This window comes from Macrosteles quadrilineatus, unplaced genomic scaffold (genome assembly GCF_028750875.1).
Source record: "Macrosteles quadrilineatus isolate MER2022 unplaced genomic scaffold, UCM_ALF_1.0 Scaffold_1__1_contigs__length_201487025, whole genome shotgun sequence".
Classification (NCBI taxonomy): Eukaryota; Metazoa; Arthropoda; class Insecta; order Hemiptera; family Cicadellidae; genus Macrosteles; species Macrosteles quadrilineatus.
The window spans coordinates 125,086,444-125,106,709 of record NW_026542594.1 but is presented as its reverse complement, the minus strand read 5'-3'; the positions used below and the strand labels follow the sequence as shown (position 1 = coordinate 125,106,709).

At 35.6% G+C, this 20,266-nt stretch overlaps 1 protein-coding gene across 2 annotated transcripts in view; it reads left to right on the top strand.

Annotated features, from left to right (window-relative positions):
* Positions 1–20,266, top strand: part of LOC128984376 (venom protease-like) — a 142,402-nt gene that overhangs the window by 72,524 nt on the left and 49,612 nt on the right. For both annotated transcript variants that reach the window (XM_054403698.1, XM_054403693.1), the window contains 2 exons: positions 2,569–2,698; positions 16,423–16,561. In XM_054403698.1, the coding sequence (XP_054259673.1) occupies positions 2,569–2,698; positions 16,423–16,561 (269 nt within the window). The remainder of the gene's footprint in view (positions 1–2,568; positions 2,699–16,422; positions 16,562–20,266) is intronic.

Genomic DNA, 20,266 nt, shown 5'->3' with positions numbered 1-20,266 from the left:
ATATGGCTTGCTGTTATTATTGTAGTATTGATTAGGCCTTTGGTTGTATCGGTTTTGATCGGAGGGCATATTGGTATATGGATGCTGTCTGTTGTTCTGATTGTTGATATTGTTGATCAACATTTTACTAAAAAACACACTTTATTAGTTTCCTTGTAGCAGCAAACCTAGGTACTCGTCAATCCTAATGTTATTAAAATATATTTAATTGAAAATCAATTCAGACAAATGGAAATTTGCTTAGCCGACAGGTTTGCTGCGGCGGGGGTATTTTTCATTTATCAGGATGTGAAATTTCTATTTACAACATTTGTTCAGGTCAACATATGATATTTTAATGTTTAATAATGTAGGCCTATAATATGTGTGAAATACATTATATATTTTCTTATATTGTAATTTATATGTGTTTGTTTGTTTGTTTGTTTGTTTGAAGTTCAATCACACATTAACTACTGGACAGATTGGGCTGAAATTTGGTATGACGATAGCTCACATTCCCGATTAACATATAGGCATATTTTTATCTCAAAAATCCTTTCGGGCTCCGCCCCAGTGGCTCTGTAGTTCCCCTTGTTAACCTTACAAGAGGCCTTGATGAGGCCTTGATGAGGGGGATCCTATAGGGGGATAAAGTAAAAACATGTATATATTTATACTCTACAGATTAAATTTTGCACATTAAGTAAAGAAAGGGCCATGTGGCACTGTTGAAATAATGCATTTTCATTTCATTAAATTAATTCGTTACTTTATGTTTACACTAGCACAACCCGTTGTGACTTTGCTCACGACGATTCTTAATGTTTTAACGAAACAGTCCAGATAACGGTTTTTCCGGTTAAACCGAAGTGTTCTGATAATTAAACCCGTACATCTAACGACTAGTGTAAATTGAGCCCTTATTAGAGAAGTAAAAATGTAATCAAACAGATTAAGTTTGTTAGAAATAGCATAAACAAAACAAATATTGAAAAACTCATCTATCCTAAATTTACATATCACTTTTTAATTGCTTGTTTAACATAATATGTAGAGTGATTTTCTCGATTGTTTTATTTGTTTTAGTGTATCAAAACATAAAACAAAACTTAGTACTAGTACTAAGTTTCAAGTTCCTAGGTTTCATATGTTTTTTAATAAGTAGTATTAAACTGTTAAAAATGACTAGCTGCTGTACTAGTGTACCATCGGTACACTGCATTTTTCAATGGAAAGTATCGGGGAATATCACTGCTCTAAGTAATTTTATATAGTAAGTAGTTCAAATCATTCGGTATACCTGAAAAAAAAAATACTTTATAAAAGTTTTAAAATAATTTTCAGCTGTCCCTATGAATTTTTCTAACATTTAAATTAAATGAGATTTAATCGCAGCTGGTCCTTCTTTTGTTTTTATTTTAATCCCATGTTATTTAAATGGGCCAAAATCGTACTTTGAGAGCTTGCCAAGGGTTTATGGGTCAACGCACCGACTTGAGACCCTCAAAAGGCACATCGTGTAGATGTGTAGACTTAACGTGTAGTTAAGGGGTTTCAAACAACATAAAAAACATTAAAATTGAGCCAGTGGTTTGGGCTGTAGGTCCGTCAACATTCAAGGAGAAGAAGGAGAGAACACGGAAAATTTGTGAATTTTCAAACTAGTTTTTCTGGCTCAAACACAACCGTTTTTTAAATTCTTTTTTTTTTATTTTGTTGAGAATGAGTGCCCCTATCCAGTAGATGAATAATTATTTTAATAGCTTTTGTTTCTTCAAAAATATAGACGAGTAAAAAAGCCACTTTGTCACGTCATGTACATATACACTGCAGCAGCTGTGTACCGCTGGGGGACTTGGCGGGGCGGAACACTGCCGCGTTCCTTAATATACTGTTGTTGGCAGAGAAACGTATATCTTAAAAAATAAGTTTACACCACCACATCTCGATTTTTAAATTCATTTAACAATAACAAAGTGTTTGGCAGCAAAACACAAATTTTGAACCCACAAAAATAATGCAAATATTTTGGTTATGTAATTAATTCAAAGTTTATAACAGTGTTTTATAAATAGCAATTTGAATATAACCCGATGTTCCTTTATTTAGTGTAAATTCAAAAGTATTCCTCTTTTCAAATTAAAAAAATCTTTTCTCCATAAGAACAATGTATGAACTTCCTGAGTTCTTATGGTTTGTAGTTTTTGAGATATAGTGATCAATGAGTGGTATTTGCCTTTTTAACTATAAATGTAAATAGATTTAGATGGACTTGACATGTTTGTACCATTGATTTTACATACTGCAAGTAGACATCTCATAACGTGAACCAAAAATATGTAGCCTACCATTGACTTTGGATAATATTTACATGAACTAGATCTAGAATTGGTTAGGGATACTGCAAATAGTCATCCCATTTTACATAATTAAAACAGATGTAGAATTGACTTTTGGTAACGTATTGGATTAATATGCTTACTCTGCTCAATATTACAAGCGGACAACTGCATTGTAGGCCCTACACCTAGCTACTACATTAGCTAGCAAGAACAGCAGTCTTACACATTTGTTGTCTTCTTACAGGTATGCTGTCCTGGCCCCTCCACAGAGACTCCTGTTAATACACAATCTAATGACCTCCCGGACACCAACGTCTGTGGTCGGTCTGATGCTGCAGCAAACAGGGTGGTCAATGGTCGGCCGGCTGTGTTAGGTAAGCCTACTAACTACTGTACTTGTGAAATAATAATTATTTATTATAAATGTAGAATGACCTTAATACTTACATAAGTTGCCCGGAGAAAATCGTAAGAAAGAAGAACAAAACTTCGAGTGGTGCAGGAAAATCTTGGTACACACCGGACTTGAGAAAAATGAAAGAAAGGGCTATGGCCTATCGTACAATACTTCAAGCTTCTCCTAGCGAGGTGGCAATTAAGGCATACAATTGCAGTCGGAAGATCTACAAATCGGCAGTCAACCAGGCAAAACTAGATGCAAACGACAGATCCATCGAGTCCGCTTCCAACAAAAGCCGAACAGCTTGGAACATCATCAAGAAGAGCACAACCAACAATGTTCCGGATGTCGAGGTGGGAATTTCCCCTGAGGAGTTTAACAACTTCTTCATCAGCTCAGTAGAGGAAGCCAGAAGTAGGCTACCATCGATCAGCCTGATGTGTCTTCAGAGGAACTGCTTCGTAGGTACGGTCGTTGTGAAGCTCACCTTAAATGGAAATATGTGACCAGTGAGGAGGTTATAAGTGAAGTGCGGGCCATGAAAGCTTCAAAAAGTAAAGATGTGTTCGGCCTATCGGGTTACATAATCCGGTATATTCTGAGTGCAATATTGCTTCCTTTGGTGTTGTGTATCAATGCGATTTTTAGGGAGGGAGTTTTCTCAAAAGCGCTGGAAATAGCACGAGTGGTTCCTATTCACAAAAAGGGTTGCAAAAGTAATGTCAAGAATTATCGACCAGTGTCATTAGTGCCTATTTTAGGTAAATTAATTGAACGGATTGTAAAGCACCAGGTATGTACACACTTTGATAGATTTAAGCTTTTTTCTGCATGTCAGTTTGGTTTTCGGAGTGGAAGGTCAACTACGGATGCCATTGATTGCTTTGTTTCTGGGATTTTGGAAGCTTTTGAGGGAAGGAGTCTTGCTCAGGTGACTGCGTGTGAGTGGTTGTCCTCTCCAATTTTTTAAGTCTTATTTAAGTGGTCACTCACAGTTTGTTGATGCAAAGGTTGTGCATTTCAGGTGCATTGAAGTTAAAACTGGGGTTCCCCAAGGCTCGGTCCTTGGTCCCCTACTCTTTTTGATTTCTGTCAATGATTTGCCACTTAGTATTGAGGGTGCTCAAACCACAATGTTTGCAGATGATACAACGTTCCTAACTGTTCACCCTGATCTCAATAGATTAAAGTTATCTGTAGAACATACAATGAAACAAGCTGGGGATTGGTTTAGTGCCAATAAACTCCTTCTTAATGTAGACAAGACACAACACCTAGTTTGCCATACTAAAAACAAAGATTTGGGCTCAGGTGTAATTTGTAAAGAGGTTAGGCCCTTAAAAGTCCTGGGTGTGTTGATTGACAGCAGCCTTTCTTGGTCAGCTCACATTGATTTAGTATGTTCAAAACTGTCAAGAGTTATTATTTATTTAGTGAATAGGTTAAGAACTGTTGTTTCTGAGAAATATATCCGAGTAGCCTATTTTGCATTTTTTCAGTCAGTGTAAAGCTATATGGTCTGATTCTCTGGGGTAACGGTAGTAATATAAGTGATGTTTTGTTACTTCAGAAAAAGGCACTTAGAATAGTAACCAAATCAGCTCTCAAAGCCCATTGTAGACCTTTGTTTATAAAAACTAGGATATTGACTGTCATTGACCTGTACATATATGTGTGTTTACTTGATGTTAAATTAAAATTAGGAGACTTGGCTGTTAGAAAAGATTTCCATTCTCATTACACTAGATCTAACTCTCTAGTCTCTACTTGAAATTCCGTCCCATAGACTAAGTAAATGTGCCAGTAACCATTCAATCATGAGCTTAAAGTTATTCAATATATTGCACTCTGAGTCAAGAGCGTTGCCTGTGCTGGTTTTTAAAGATAGGCTATACAACTGGCTTGTTGAACATCCTTTTTATGTGATTAAAGAGTTTTTTGATGTAAAAGTTGTTAAGTTTTGATGTTTAGTTTATCTAGTAGCCTATATTCTCCACCAAGCCTACAGCCTTCTTTTTACTTTTAAATTTTTACCTGTTATTGTCTGTGATATTAGCTTATTAATCTAGTCTGACTGGGTTACTGTGTAACCCTATTTTACCATGATATGTGACTAAGTCTATTGCAAGATTGTTTTGCTTAAGGACAATAAAGGATTTCTGATTTCTGATATCTGACTTATTTATCATTATCATTACCATCTACTTTAACATGGTGGCACACACAAAGTTAATATTTTAAGCTGAACATGAATGCAAATGTAAATAAACCTGCAGACTAAGCGAACTTCAATGTGCCTAATTTGATTCATACTAAATATTTCCATAAACAAGACATTTATTTTCCATAGCAATTACTTAGGTTTTCTGCTATGGGGAAGGTAAAAAGTGTTTTTCGGCCAAATGTTAATATAGTATAAGGTAAAATAAAATAATTTTCCAAATTTGATCAACATATATCCTTAACAAGCAAGCTACAACAGTGTTCTTAATTTCCATAAGAATAACATGGGAATTTTAAAATTATATTTTTTAATTTTCTCCATAACCAATAACTGTACAAAAACACTTCAATGTACTAAATTTCTTTTTTTAAGCTTTTCATAATGGTTTAGAGTAAAGTTGAGAACATTTATGTTTTGTGGGTAAAAAATGGGAAAAACTAATTTTTACACCATTAAACCCCATTTCCATGGTCCGATCATGCTGATTCACGAACTCAATCAAGTTTATCCTGGCCCACACCTTAGACACTATAGTTTCATGGAAATCAGACAAAAATTACTCAAGATATCGTGTTCACATACATACAAATCTAATACCGGGAGACCGAGCTTCGCTCGGATTGAATAGAGCATTTATTAAATACCGTAAGTTAATTATTGAATCAAAACTTTTGCAAGCCTTCTCATGGCATATGGATAATTTTGCTGTTGAAAAAGTGGAGTAAGGATAGCTCAGTATTAAAAATGTTCTTATTCAATAATATCTCTCAACCACCGACATGGCGACTTTATATGTTTAAAGGAATTTCAGACTTCACTGCTCTGACGTTCTTAAAATGTCGAGCAGCGATTCGTCCACTCTTCTGCTCAAAATGATCAGCCTGTTATTCATTATATTTCTCGGCCATAAGATCTGAAATTATTTCACAACTTTCATTCTTCAATGCGAATTGACCAAGATTGTGAAGCATCTGAGTGAGAGATGTATGAGCTGGTTGGATCAGGTTCGGTTGTAGAGGAAGTGGTAAAATTTGTTTCTAGTAGTCGATTGACGATTGTAGCTTCTCTCCGTTGCAGGTTCTGTAAATATTTTTGCTTCGGAGGTATTCCACGTTTCATTTTTTTATCTTTAAAATTAATCTTAAAAACATTTAACACTTATAAGTAGGTATCTAATAAAATAAACTAAATATACAACACTATTCTTTAAAATGTTTACACTAGGGGCCATGAGAGTCTGCAGTTGGTGGTAGCCAATAGCAAGACTGGACTAGCGCGACGTTGCAACATCGCCTGTTCACTAATTTTCAACACTAATTAAAATATACTAAACAATATTTTTAAATCAGCTATAGTATTATTAGATTTGGCAACACCGCACTGTCCTCATTGGCTCCTTCGAAGTCACGTGGTAAATAGGCTCCTCCCTCAACTGCAGACTCTTGTGGACTGTACTGGTAGTCCAAACCAACCAATGCAGTTATTTTTGTTTACACGACAAATAAAATGATGACAATAAAAATAACCTGTATCAGCTGTTTTTGTTAACTGCCTACAAAAACGTATTGCCGATAACATAGACACTTTCAAGGGCTGTAGGACAGAAACTGGATTTTTCCCAGCATTGTGACCAACTCCAATCGATTTCACGTGACCAAATACCCCACATTCAACAAAAAAATTGAAAATAAATGTTTGCCCATACATGCGCTTGTTTTAGAGTAGGCCTACCTATAGGAAATATATACTTACAGGGTTGGAAATAGTCCCGGAACAGTTAAATATTTCAAATACCCCCGCCGCAGCAAACCTGCAGACTTAGCGAATTTTCATTTGCCTCATTGGATTTACACTAAAATGTCTCCTTAAATATATCACATTTATTCCCTATTTAAATAGAATTAGTTTAACGAGTACTTAGGTTTGCTGCAACAGGGAGGGTAAATAAGTGTTTTTTAATGTAAAATGTTAATAGGTACCTACTGTAGTTTAGTAAGAAATTAATGTATTTTCCAAATTTGATCAAAATATTTTCATAAATAAGCAAACTACAACAGATGCCTCATTCTCCATAAGAATAACATGGGAATTTTAAAATTACAATTTTTTTTATTTTCTCCGTAACCCTTAGGCGCATAATAACGCTTCAATATACTAAATTATTTGTTTCTTTATGCTCTACATAATGGTTTGGAAAGTAATTGTGAAATTTTGTGTTTTTATGGTCAAAAATGGGAAAAACATATTTTTACCCCATAAAACCCCCCAAAAACCCCCGTTCCCATAGTCCGATCATGCTGGTTCGCAAACTCATTCAAGTTTATCCTGCTTTACACCTTTTAACCAAATTTCATCAAAATCGGACAAAAATTACTTAAGTTATCGCGTTCACGGTCACACACACACATATATATATATATATATATATATATATATATATATATATATATATAAGTACAGTATATATACCTATATATTTTTATACATATATAAAAATTTTAACGAATGGTGTTTTTGGCCTCTGGGGACATCAAAATGAAACAGTAAATCGGTCCCGGGTCTAGGTCTTACCATGCCACCTACGGTAATAGCTTACTTCCCTATAGGGAAATTCGCTAAAAGTAGGTAGAGCTTCAAAACTTGGCACACAGTTACGGTACTGGGCAATAAAATAATTTTAACAAATTACTCAGTGATGCGCTACTTCCTCAGGGGGGCGGCCCGCTAGGAGTCAGAAGAAAATATTAAATGTAAGCATAGGTTCACATTATGTTTTAAGAGTAAAAATTTGGAAAAGCCAATTTGTACACCATAAAACCCCATTCCCATGGTCCGATCATGCTGTTTCACGAACTTAATCAAGTTTTTCTTGACCCACACCTTTAACCCAAATTTCATGAAAATCGGAAAAAATTACTCAAGATATCGTGTTCACGTACATACGTGCGTACGTTCTAGTATATATGGATCTAGTACGTATAAATTAAAACATAATACCCTCAAAATTGATATGCACATAAAATTACCTTTAAAATGGCAGGCGCTCAAAAGTTCAAAATGGTAGATTTAAGATTTCTTTGAATGGCTGCCATTTTTGACTCGAATGTCCATTTGAGTTCAAATTTGTGGCATTGTACTTTACTAGGTGGCATGGTAAAACCTAGGCCCGGGACTGATCTGGTTAGTCCTTTTGATGTCCCCTGAGGCCAAAAACACCATCCGTCCAAATTCATACTAGCACTAGCACTTAGCACTATATAGGGGAGAGTTGTCTAAAATGGGGACGCTAGGCAATATGGGGACATTCCGGTACTGCTAAACTAGTGCTGCTATGAGCTGATCTTTGACGAACTATTGCGAACTAACCATTTCACTCTACTTTGAGCTACTTACCGTTGATATACTGACTATAAGTTTCATGTTGCACACTTTTAAATATTTGACGATTTATTCTTTGGATTTTTGTCCGTGTCCCAACTGTGTTTTTACGTACCCAACATTGAGAGTTAAAAAAAAGTAAGTGTTTGATCACTATCTTCAGTTATTAGGCTACAATTTGTCGTTTCTTCTATCCAAAAATCTCAAAGTGGAGGCTAGGTACGCCATGTTTGTTTTATTAATACAGTGGCGGGACGCACATTGTAGGACAAAATGGGGACGTCCCCGTTTTATAAGAATGTCCCCATTTTGGACAGATTGTAGGATAATAACGTATACACATTAAACACTTTTGGCATGAACCAGTGTTTTACTAGTTTATACGTTTTATAAATTTTTAACTGATATGCTTAAGGATATAAATATGGTAAAGTTTAATTAAAAAAACTTCAACTCCATAAATATGTTAAAATATTTATTAAGTTGAGAAATTCTTAGTTTTTATTTTCTATAACAATCTTTCTAACATGTTTAGTCACTTTAAGAGGTAATATGATGAGTTTGATGTGTTTTGTATTCAATACAAATGCTTTTTCATTAAAAAAACTCAATTTTGCATGTGCTCTTATGGCGTGCCCATTTTACCAGAAAGGTCGTCTTAAACGGGGACAATGTATGCATTTAAAAAATATATAATTTTATTGTTATATCTAGGGAATAATTGATCAAAATCTACCAGTTTCTGTCAACACATTAGTGTAGTCTTGTTCTGTCTAAATTTCACAAGTTTAGCAATATTTCTAAGCGAAATATAATGTGGAAACCACTAGAGTCCCCATTTTAGCCGACCTTCCCCTATACTAGCTGTTGCCCTTGGGCTTCATCCCGTTTGAATTCATAATATTAATAAAACTATTGATTGGTTAAGTTAAGCTGAAATAAACAAAAAAGAATACAGTAATACAAACAATCACACCTGATTTTAATAAGGTTTTTAGCGAATTGCCCTATAGGGAAGTAGCTATTACCGTAGGTGGTACGGTAAGACCTAGACCCGGGACCGATTTACTTTTTCATTTTGATGTCCCCAGAGGCCAAAAACACCATTCGTTCAAATGTTTATATATGTATATATATACAGGGTGACAAAAAAGTCTGGAAACGGCTTGATATCTTTTTAACTAAATTCGTTAGACAATTCAAACCTTTCACATCAACTTATATGTATGAAAACTACTTTTTGTAAGTATTACCATTTTTTACCTCCACCAGGGGACGGCCCATGAGGAGTAGGTACATAATTTTTAATGTAAGCATAGGTTGATATGCACATCATTTTAAAAGTCTGGTCAAGTGGAGTTCATTGCCGGAAACCGCGTCAAAAAAGGTTAATTCGTTACAAAATGGCGGCATTTCAAAGTTCTTGCGAAATATACCTGCACAGGCCTTAGTAATGGTAAATACTCATAGTAGATGAGTGAACGAATCTATGTATCGTGTATAGCGGAGTCGGAGAAAAGTTGTCCGCTGGAGTATGTGTGTGTGTGTGTTCGCACCTAAAACTCAAGAACCGTTGCACTTATAGCGTTCAAATTTTGCACAAATAGTTATGACACCAGTGTAAAGACACCATTAAAATTCTAGACGATTCCACTCAGTAGTAATAATAAAACACTTAAAAAACATTTTTAAATTTGTCCCATAAGAATAACATTAGGAGCTACCTTCTTCTTCTTTTTATTTGTTTACGTTTTGCGACCAACAATTTTGTTGTCTACTTAAGACAGAGAGAACGACTTTTACTCTAAGCTCTTTCATTCATGGAGTAAACAGTTTGGCGTCTATGAATATATATCACTATAATTTCACAGCTTTCAGAATAATGTTATTTAAGCTAATTAAATTTCACAACTTTCAGAATAATAAATTGAACCATAGACTAACCAATTGAATTTAACAATATTAGTCGGCAGTTATATACCGTTTATTTTCAGTATTAAAATTCACCTTTAAATTAAAAGTATATAGGTATGTATGTATTTAGAACAAAGCAGCTTTTTACATTATTCAATTTAATGTTGGCATTGAATATTAAATATTCAAAGATGTTGGTATATTTTTATACTAAAATGCTATGCGAAGGGGGGGGGGAAGGTCCCCGACGTAGAAAGTGGTAAAGGAAGCGGAAAGGTGAGCAGTGAAAAGAAAGGAGTACGGAAACCCTTTATGACTGTTAAATTAACGTATCTGTAATACTTAAATGCTATGGAAAAATAGAGAAACAGGTCTACGATGTACGAAGTAGTGAAGGTAATAGTGAAGGAATTAGTCAATGCGAGCGCTGCGGAGTGTGGGGGGCCTTTATGACAGTTGGAATAATGTATCTGCAATTCTAAAAATGCTATGGGAAGGGAGAGAAACAGGTCCACGATGTAGGAAGTAGTCAATGTGAGCAGTCCGGAGTGTGGGAAGCCTTTGTGACAATTATTAGAATAATGTATCTGCAATTCTAAAAATGCTATTGGAAGGGAGGGAAACAGGTCCACGACACTTAGGAAGTGGTGAAGGAAGTAGTCGAGGCGAGCAGTCCGGAGTGTGGGAACCCTTTGTGGCAGTTAGATTAATGTATCTGCCATAATAAAATGCTATAGGAAGGGAGGGAAACAGGTCCACGACGTAGGAAGCGGTAAAGAAAGTAGTCAAGGCGAGCAGTCCCGAGTGTAGAAACCCTTTGTGGCAGCTAGAGTAATATACCTGCAATACTAAAATGCTATAGGAAGGGAAGGAAACAGGTCCACGACGTAGTAAGCGGTAATGGAAGTAGTCAAGGCAGGCAGTCCGGTGTGTAGAAACCCTTTGTGACAGTTAGATTAATATACCTGCAATACTAAAATGCTATAGGAAGGGAAGGAAACAGATCCACGACGTAGGAAGTGGTAATGGAAGTAGTCGAGGCGAGCATTCTGGAGTGTAGAAACCCTTTGTGACAGTTAGATTAGTGTAACTGCAATTCTAAAATGCTATGGGAAGGGAGGGAAACAGGTCCACGACGTAGGAAGTGGTAATGGAAGTAGTCGAGGCGAGCATTCTGGAGTGTAGAAACCCTTTGTGACAGTTAGCTTAATGTAACTACAATATTAAAATGCTGTAGGAAGGGAGGGAAACAGGTCCACGACGTAGGAAGTGGTAATGGAAGTAGTCGAGGCGAGCATTCTGGAGTGTAGAAACCCTTTGTGACAGTTACATTAGTGTAACTGCAATTCTAAAATGCTATGGGAAGGGAGGGAAACAGGTCCACGACGTAGGAAGTGGTAATGGAAGTAGTCGAGGCGAGCATTCTGGAGTGTAGAAACCCTTTGTGACAGTTAGCTTAATGTAACTGCAATATTAAAATGCTGTAGGAAGGGAGGGAAACAGGTCCACGACGTAGGAAGTGGTAATGGAAGTAGTCAAGGCGAGCATTCTGGAGTGTAGAAACCCTTTGTGACAGTTAGATTAATGTAACTACAATTCTAAAATGCTATGGGAAGGGAAGGAAACAGGTCCACGACGTAGGAAGTGGTAATAGAAGTAGTCGAGGCGAGCAGTCCGGGGTGTAGAAACCCTTTGTGACAGTTAGATTAGTGTAACTGCAATTCTAAAATGCTATGGGAAGGGAGGGAAACAGGTCCACGACGTAGGAAGTGGTAATAGAAGTAGTCGAGGCGAGCAGTCCGGGGTGTAGAAACCCTTTGTGACAGTTAGATTAATATACCTGCAATACTAAAATGCTATGGGAAGGGAGGGAAACAGGTCCACGACGTAGGAAGTGGTAATGGAAGTAGTCGAGGCGAGCATTCTGGAGTGTAGAAACCCTTTGTGACAGTTAGATTAGTGTAACTGCAATTCTAAAATGCTATGGGAAGGGAGGGAAACAGGTTCACGACGCAGGAAGCGGTGATGGAAGTAGTCGAGGCGAGCAGTCCGGAGTGTAGAAACCCTTTGTGACAGTTACATTAGTGTAACTGCAATTCAAAAATGCTATGGGAAGGGAGGGAAACAGGTCCACGACGTAGGAAGTGGTGAAGGGAGTAGTCGAGGCGAGGAGTCCGGAGTGTGGGAACCCTTTGTGACAGTTAGATTAATGTATCTGCAATAATAAAATGCTATGAGAAGAGAGGGAAACAGGAAATACATTACGTATATTACCAATGACTTTGGTTAATTAATGGACGAGAAGTTAGGATTGTTGTTGACTGAGATTTGGTTTTTTTAAGAGGTTGACAGCCTCTTTTAACCTTGCATTAGCCCGTCCACATAGACTAAGCGCCCGTGCGTGGATCGTTTACAGCAAAGCAAGGGGTGAGCCGGTACGGTACAAAGGTGAACTGTACTGATAAAATTTAGTGGCAGTGACTAGGATCCGAACCCACGACATTGCTGCCTTGGGCCCGAAGTCCGCGTGACGCTACCGACTGAACCACCGACTCACCATTATGTGCCCCGACTCATGGGTTGATTTGCCCATACAAATAACATTATTGTGTTCACCAGTGTACCGGTAAGTATGCTAGGTGTGGGTGGACTCTTTCATTATTGCGCTGATGTTCACTCATCCCGATACGCGCAGAATAAGCGTACTACTAGTTAAAATTAGCCGGGAAATCTGAAACCCGGTTAAATTTGTTTTGAAGATTGAATAAACTTAGTCAATGGGCTAGTTGACTTTAAAATACAGTTTCAGCTCTCAAGATAATGTTTAATACGAGTATTTACCAATATTAAGGCCTGTAAAGGTATATTCCACAAGAACTTTGAAATGCCGCCATTTTGTAACGAATGAACCTTTTGAGATACGGTTTCCGGCAATGAACTTCCCTTGACCAGACCTTTAAAATGATGTGCATATCAATCTATGCTTACGTTAAAGATTATGTACCTACACCTCATGGGTCGTCCCCTGGTGGAGGTAAAAACATGAAAATGCTTGGAAAAAGTAGTTTTTATACATGTAAGTTGATGTGAAAAGTTTGAATTTTCTAACGGATTTAGTTAAAAAGATATTAAGCCGTTTCCAGACTTTTTTGTCACCCTGTATATATAGACTTATATATATATATATATACGTCCGTGAACTATGGTATGAACTTATGTAATTTTTGTCCGATTTTGATGAAATTTGGTTTAAAGGTGTAAAGCGGGATAAACTTGAATGAGTTCGCTAACCAGCATGATCGGACCATGGGAACGGGGCTTTACGGGGGGTTTTATGTGGTAAAAATTTGTTTTTCTCACTTTTGACCCTCAAAACACAAAATTTCCCAGTTTCTCTTTAGACCTTTTTAAAGAGCTTAAAAAACAATTAATTTAGTATATAAAAGTATTTTTGTTCGGTTAATAGTAACGGAGAAAATTTAAAAAATTGTAAATATGTTATTCTTATGGAGAATATTGTCAAATGTTTTAGTTTGCTTGTTTATGGATATATTTTGTATTTTGATCAAACTTATTTAGTTTGTACTAAGCTATCAATATTTTACAAAAAACACACTTTATTAGTTTCCTTGTAGCAGCAAACCTAGGTACTCGTTAAACCTAATGTTATTAAAATATATTTAATTGAAAATCAATTAAGACAAATGGAAATTCGCTAAGTCGGCAGGTTTGCTGCGGCGGGGGTATTTTTTATAACAATTTATTAACCGATCAGCATTACATTGCTATACAGGTTAGGTATAATATAAGGAAGAAAAAAAAATAACATTATTAATTACCTATATTAACATAGGTAGAGGTCAGCTATGGCTAGCCCCTCAGGCACTTATTGTCACTGTTTTGTTTTAGCGGGTCGGACTGTAAAGGCGCTGTCCACCAATGAAACACAAATGAAAAAAAATGGTTATAATAAAACATCTTGAGGCAATCTGGGTTTTAGTCGGAGTCTCTGGATTTCAGAAGGTTGGCCTGTGTTATAAAATCCAATGCTGCTGGTTAATGGAAGTTTTGTAAATAATTTTGATGTAATTTTCTTGATGAAATCTTCTATAGGTTTTATTCCCAGTTCTAAATGTATTTTACGGGTTCGAACATACCAGGGACATTATAGAATTATCCTTAAAACTTTATTTTGAAATGTTTGCAGTTTACGAATCAAGCTTGATGAAGCAGTTCCCCATACTGGGCAGGCGTATAACAATAGTGGACGTAGAAGTGTTTTATATAGAAGGGTTCCATTCTTAATAGACATACATGATTTTTTGTTGATTAAAGGAAACAATTTTGATAATCTGCCATAAGCCAAATTTAATTTTTTATTAATATGAAATTTCCAATTTAACTTTCGGTCGAAGTATAGACCTAAATATTTTATTGCTTGGTCAGGAGGGTTCCATGCAATCTGTTCACCTAGAATTTATAAATTTGGAGGATCTAACGGTTTTCGGAGGGTAAAAATCTTCGCTTCACTCTTCATCGGATTTATGGCTATTCTCCATTTTGTGAACCATTCCATCAAATTGTTTAAGGAAACTTGAATGTTATTGGCCACAACTTTGATGTCATGGTGTGTAGAGTAGAGTAGGGTGTCATCAGCCGGGGCTATAGAATACAGGGGCTGGCTCACGTCGACTAGCAAAGTGGTCTTACTGCCGTGTGGCTGTGACGTCACCGGGCTGCCTCCACGGGTGTAGCTAGCGCGCGACACATATACAAATCGCTCATTTAAATGCTTCCCTAAATGTACACAATTAAATTGTTGGTATGAAACTTATATCGTTGTAATCTGCATTAACTACAGAATCTGATGGTCCAAAAATATTTTAGTTATGATCAATAATATGTATTTTAAAAGGGGAAAATTATAACAATTACAAACTTGTGAACTACAAAAAGTCACTAAGCGGGGATTTTTTTTATTTTTGGGATAGGAACAAACTTTGAGCGAGAAAAATATTCATTAATAGTTCTATTTCAATAATTAGCCTGAAAATTTTCGATAAAACCAACGGGTCGTTTATTGCTTATCAGGAAGTAAGGCTTTATTAACTTGGCGATCACATTACATCGTTCTGCACATGTCCGCATCGTGCTGTTTATAACATGATAGTAAAAAAATGTTATGATCCTAAAACAATTGCACTGTTTCTATTAGTTGAAACAAGTAATTAGTGCTAAAACTGAATTTTAAGAATTGTGTAGACTTAAGGCTTAGAATGTTATTTTATCTTGTTTGATATTCCGGTACCCCTTGTCATATAATTCTAATACACTTGGTTGGGTATCTTTTAGGAATGTGTAATGGTTTAGGTAATTTTATATTGTCTGTTGAACAAAGTGTTTATTCGTAGAAAATAAGTAAAAGAGCGTTTTAATGCGATAGTATTTTTATTATAATAGTTGTATCCTATTTCGCTGATTTTAGCCACTTACTCATCTTCTGATCATTTTTCTTCTATCTTCTTCAGAAAAAAACGGAAGACGCGAATAACAATGAAAGAGCGAAGTTGTTTTTACGCGTATTTGATGCAGTGTTGCCATAACAACAACCTAAAATTTGCGAGGCGAGCGGCAAAATTACCTGCCAGCGCTCAGTTGTAACAATCGTCTTTTGAGACGATTTATTAATGAACTGTTAGGGGTATTTAAGAATTGTTAAGTTTAAGGAAGAACTGATTGACTACAGTTTTCTCGCTGAAAGTTTGTGCCCAACCCGAAAATTAAAATGTTCCTCGCTTAGTGACTTTTTCAAGTTTCATTATTGTAGTTTCTCTACGTTTGTTGGTATAAAACCAATTTACTTGTGGTAAACTAAAAACTGTTTGGATATTTGGATTCTACAGTTAATGCAGAATAAAACGATATAAGTATCATATGAGAAATATGTTTGTACAACGGCAGAGGAGCGTGTAAAAGAGTGAGATTTTCGCTGGCCGCGTAATGGAAACAGGCCCAACTGTCAGCCCGGTGACGTCACAGGAGGTGAAGGAGCGGGGCCGTGTCGGCAAGTGCTTGTTACTGACTAAGGTCAGCTGTTTTTGTGGCTTGGATATGGGACTAAAGATTAATAAAAATATTGTTTGGATGGATGTAAAGACTGACTCCGTTTTTAAATTTTCCAGGTGCTTGGCCCTGGATGGCGGCCTTGGGTTACAGCTCCCCTACTAAGCCGTTGGACTGGTTATGTGGAGGATCATTGATAAGCAGCCGACATGTACTCACAGCTGCACATTGTCTAGTCAACATTGGACGTAGAACATTGTACAGTAATATTTGATTTTAAATTATTTATTTCAACTAGAGTGTATACAGGATGAATAAAAAGTCAAAACTTTTTATTTTATTTTTCTAAATGAATATATATGAATAATGAATATATATATGAGATATTTGGTGGTCTTGCAATCTTGGCAGGAAGTTTCATTTTATTATTTTGAAAATATCGTATCCCCCAAAAAAGGGGGATATAGGGGGTAACTCAACATTTTTAAATGTAATCTCCCTTCAAGTGATACCTCATTTTGAAGTCTTAACAACAACTTAAAGGATGGTGAAAACCAGAGTTTGCTATCTCTCCTCTACCCAAAATTGTAGCCCGTCAAAGGTTTAATGACATCCACTATTATATTATTTTCCTGTATAAAAAAGTAATTTTCCCTTCCCCTCTGATTTGTTCCTTGGTAAACGTACAGAGTTATCAGTGACAAGTCTAACCAAGTGTGTCTTATGGAGGGTTCTAAGGGATTTGCAAAGATTCGTCATATTAAGGAATTTGTTTTATTGAGGTTTGGTATATTGAAAATAGACTGTATTTGATTTTCATTGAACCATTTTCTATAGTGTAAAGGGGATTATTTTTTTTTTTTTTGGGGGGGGGGTAGTGCGTCATGAGTCTTGGGGACGGGCAAAAAAATATTATATTTTACAAAGAAATCTGCAAATTGATGGATTTCATTGTTATTGAGTCCATTTTTAAACTTTACATCAAGTGTATATATTAATACATAACAAATTAACAAATAGACTATTCAGATCCATGCAGATTGACCAAGCAGATGTTGTAGGTGTTTCACTACACACTCCCATCAGACGATATAGGTTTATTCACCGTAAATCAAGTGTATGTGATAAAAGCGACAATCTTTTTTTTTTTAGGATAGCTACACCTGTGAAAACTATTACAGCAGAGTATCACTTAGACAAGGGAAAATTGCATCTGGTAATCAGATATTTATTGTAATCAATTCATATATATAGGCCTATATTAGGGTGGGTAAAAAAAATATATAATTTTTTTTTTCGAGTTGTAATACCCTGGAAAATTTGCTAAATTGTAAGACCAAACAGGGTAAAAATATTAAAAATATTGGTTGTTATCTTCCGGTCGCGCATGTGCTCTTAAGTTTGTACAAAAAACAAAAAACTCATATTTTATCAGAAATTTTGTACAATTTTTAAATTTCCGATTTTTAATACTATGTAATAGTTGGACATTTCATCTACAAGACACTATAAGAAAGTTATATTTTAATAATAGTACAAGAGCTCGCCCCGTGGTCCAAAACTACCAAAGGTATGTTTGGGCAAACTTTTTCATTTTCACCCCACACAACTAGCCAATAATACATAACTAGTTAACCGCCTGTGCTCCGCCACGGGAATATTGTCAGCAATAAAGAAATAATAATTAACAAATACTGTTTATCTTTGTATTTTATTTAGGGGTTGTTTAATTTTTTACATGAAATAGAACTGATAGTTTGCCTGTATAAACTATTTTATGTTAATCAAACCGATATATTATTTTAACCAAATGAATGGTTTATATTAATTCGAGTTTCATTTGAAAAATAAATAGTATACAAACTGGGTAATGCTGATAACCTAATAAACAGCTATTTATGCTATTTAGATAATTTGCTCAAGTATGTTCCAATATTCGTAGTTTTTTTTTCATTACATTTGTTGTATGGAATAAAGATAGTCACTTAGCCTACATGTAAATCACGCATCAGCAGTTGGTCGCATTTCACGAATCTTTGACCCATACTGTGAGTAAAAGCTGTGTTTACGTCGTATATATAAAGTTGGGCATACTTTGTTCAATGTTAGAGGGTGTTAACGGTCCAATTTGATGGAAAAGGAGTAGTGGATTTTAAAGCTATGTAGACTACCACTACCAGAAAGATGTTGATTCAAGTGAGACTTAGAACTGGTCATTTCAAATGCAGATTTGTATTATATTTTACCATTGACTATTGGATACAGAAGTTGTATTAATAGTCAAAGATTTTACTCAAATAGTTTTTTGTCTCTTTTGACCCTTAATACTTTTTTTATAGTCACTGTTGATAAGATTTTTCATAAACTCAAAATATTGATAAGGAGTTCATTTTACCTTCCCCTTGTGACAACATAAGAAAAAAATATTTGTGTCTCAGTTAGTCTGTCCTGACTGAAAATTAATAGATTTGCAGTACTGACAAATCCAATTTAACGACCCCAATTCAAAAAAATTGGTATTTTTTAGAAGGGACTTCCAGAGCACATTTAACACCATCACTGCTCTTTACCTTTTTAGTTCGATGGTTCTCTACATGTTTTTTTTCGTTCTGTATGTCTCTTTACGCAAGGGTAATGATTACCTTTTCTTTTTCTTTTTGTACTTTTCTCATCCTGGGGTTAATGATAAAGTTTTATAACGCTATAATGACCCGAGTCAACATTGCCATTAAACATCAAGTCAGATACTTCTTCGCCAGAACCGAAATCGTAAGTCACAGTTTCTCAAGCAACTTCCCTGTGTAGGCCTACTCGAAAAAATATAGTTAGGGTATAGTTCACTGATAAATTGTAGTTCCAAATATCCCAGCTTACTCGCCCTCTTGAGAAGGTAAAATTTGGACGTCGAACACTGATCTTGAGTAAGATTAATCACTTACGATAAAATGTTTGTATGTTTACCAATCATTAGCAATTATCTGTACAACCTGCAAGCGGATTTCCCTATGATTGTTCTGGTGGCTATAGAGAATAAATTATATTGATCAAAACAATAAGTTTCCGTTCCCTACTATGGGTATTATTTCACATTCCATACTCAAACTTAAACTCAATTACCACTTTCCTTCAGATCACTTTGCAGGAAAACTAAAACATTGCCATTAAACATCAAGTCAGATAGCCTACTTCTTCGCCAGAACCGAATGGTAAGTCACAGTTTCTCAAGCAACTTCCCTGTGTACTTGAAAAAAAAATATTTACTGATATATTGTAGTTCCACGTATCCCATCGTACTCGCCATCTCGAGAAGGTAAAGTTTGGTACCACTGAACGTCTAACACTGATCTTGAGTAAGATTCGTCACCTACTATAAATAATGTTTGTATGTTTCCCACTCATTAGCGATTATATGTACAACTTGCAAGCGGATTTCCCTATGATTATTCTGGTGGCCGTAGAGAGTAGATTATATTGATCAAAACATTAAGTTTCCGTTCCCTACTATGGGTATTATTTCACATTCCATACTCAAACTTAAACTCAATTACCACTTTCCTTCAGATCACTTTGCAGGAAAACTAAAACATTTCAAAAATAAGTTAACAAATACACTTTCCTTGATCAAAATCGTGTGTTTATAAACAGAAACTCCAAGTTTAATAATTGCATACTGAAAGTGAGGTTATAAAAATAATAACAAATGTCTGACAAACATTAAACAGCTGACAAATAATTTATAAACTGTGTATTATATTCTTCAATAAGAATTGTATTGACTCGACCTTTAAAGGGCTGTAGGTCGTAGCCCTAAGAAAAAACGTAAATTCTAAGGAAGTTCGGCAAATCTACACACTATCCCCTTTAATTTGAGACATAAATCTTGTAGATCGGTCCAGTAATTACTGAGAAATCAGTGTTACAACTGTGTATTAAATATATAGATACAATAATACATGTGATTTG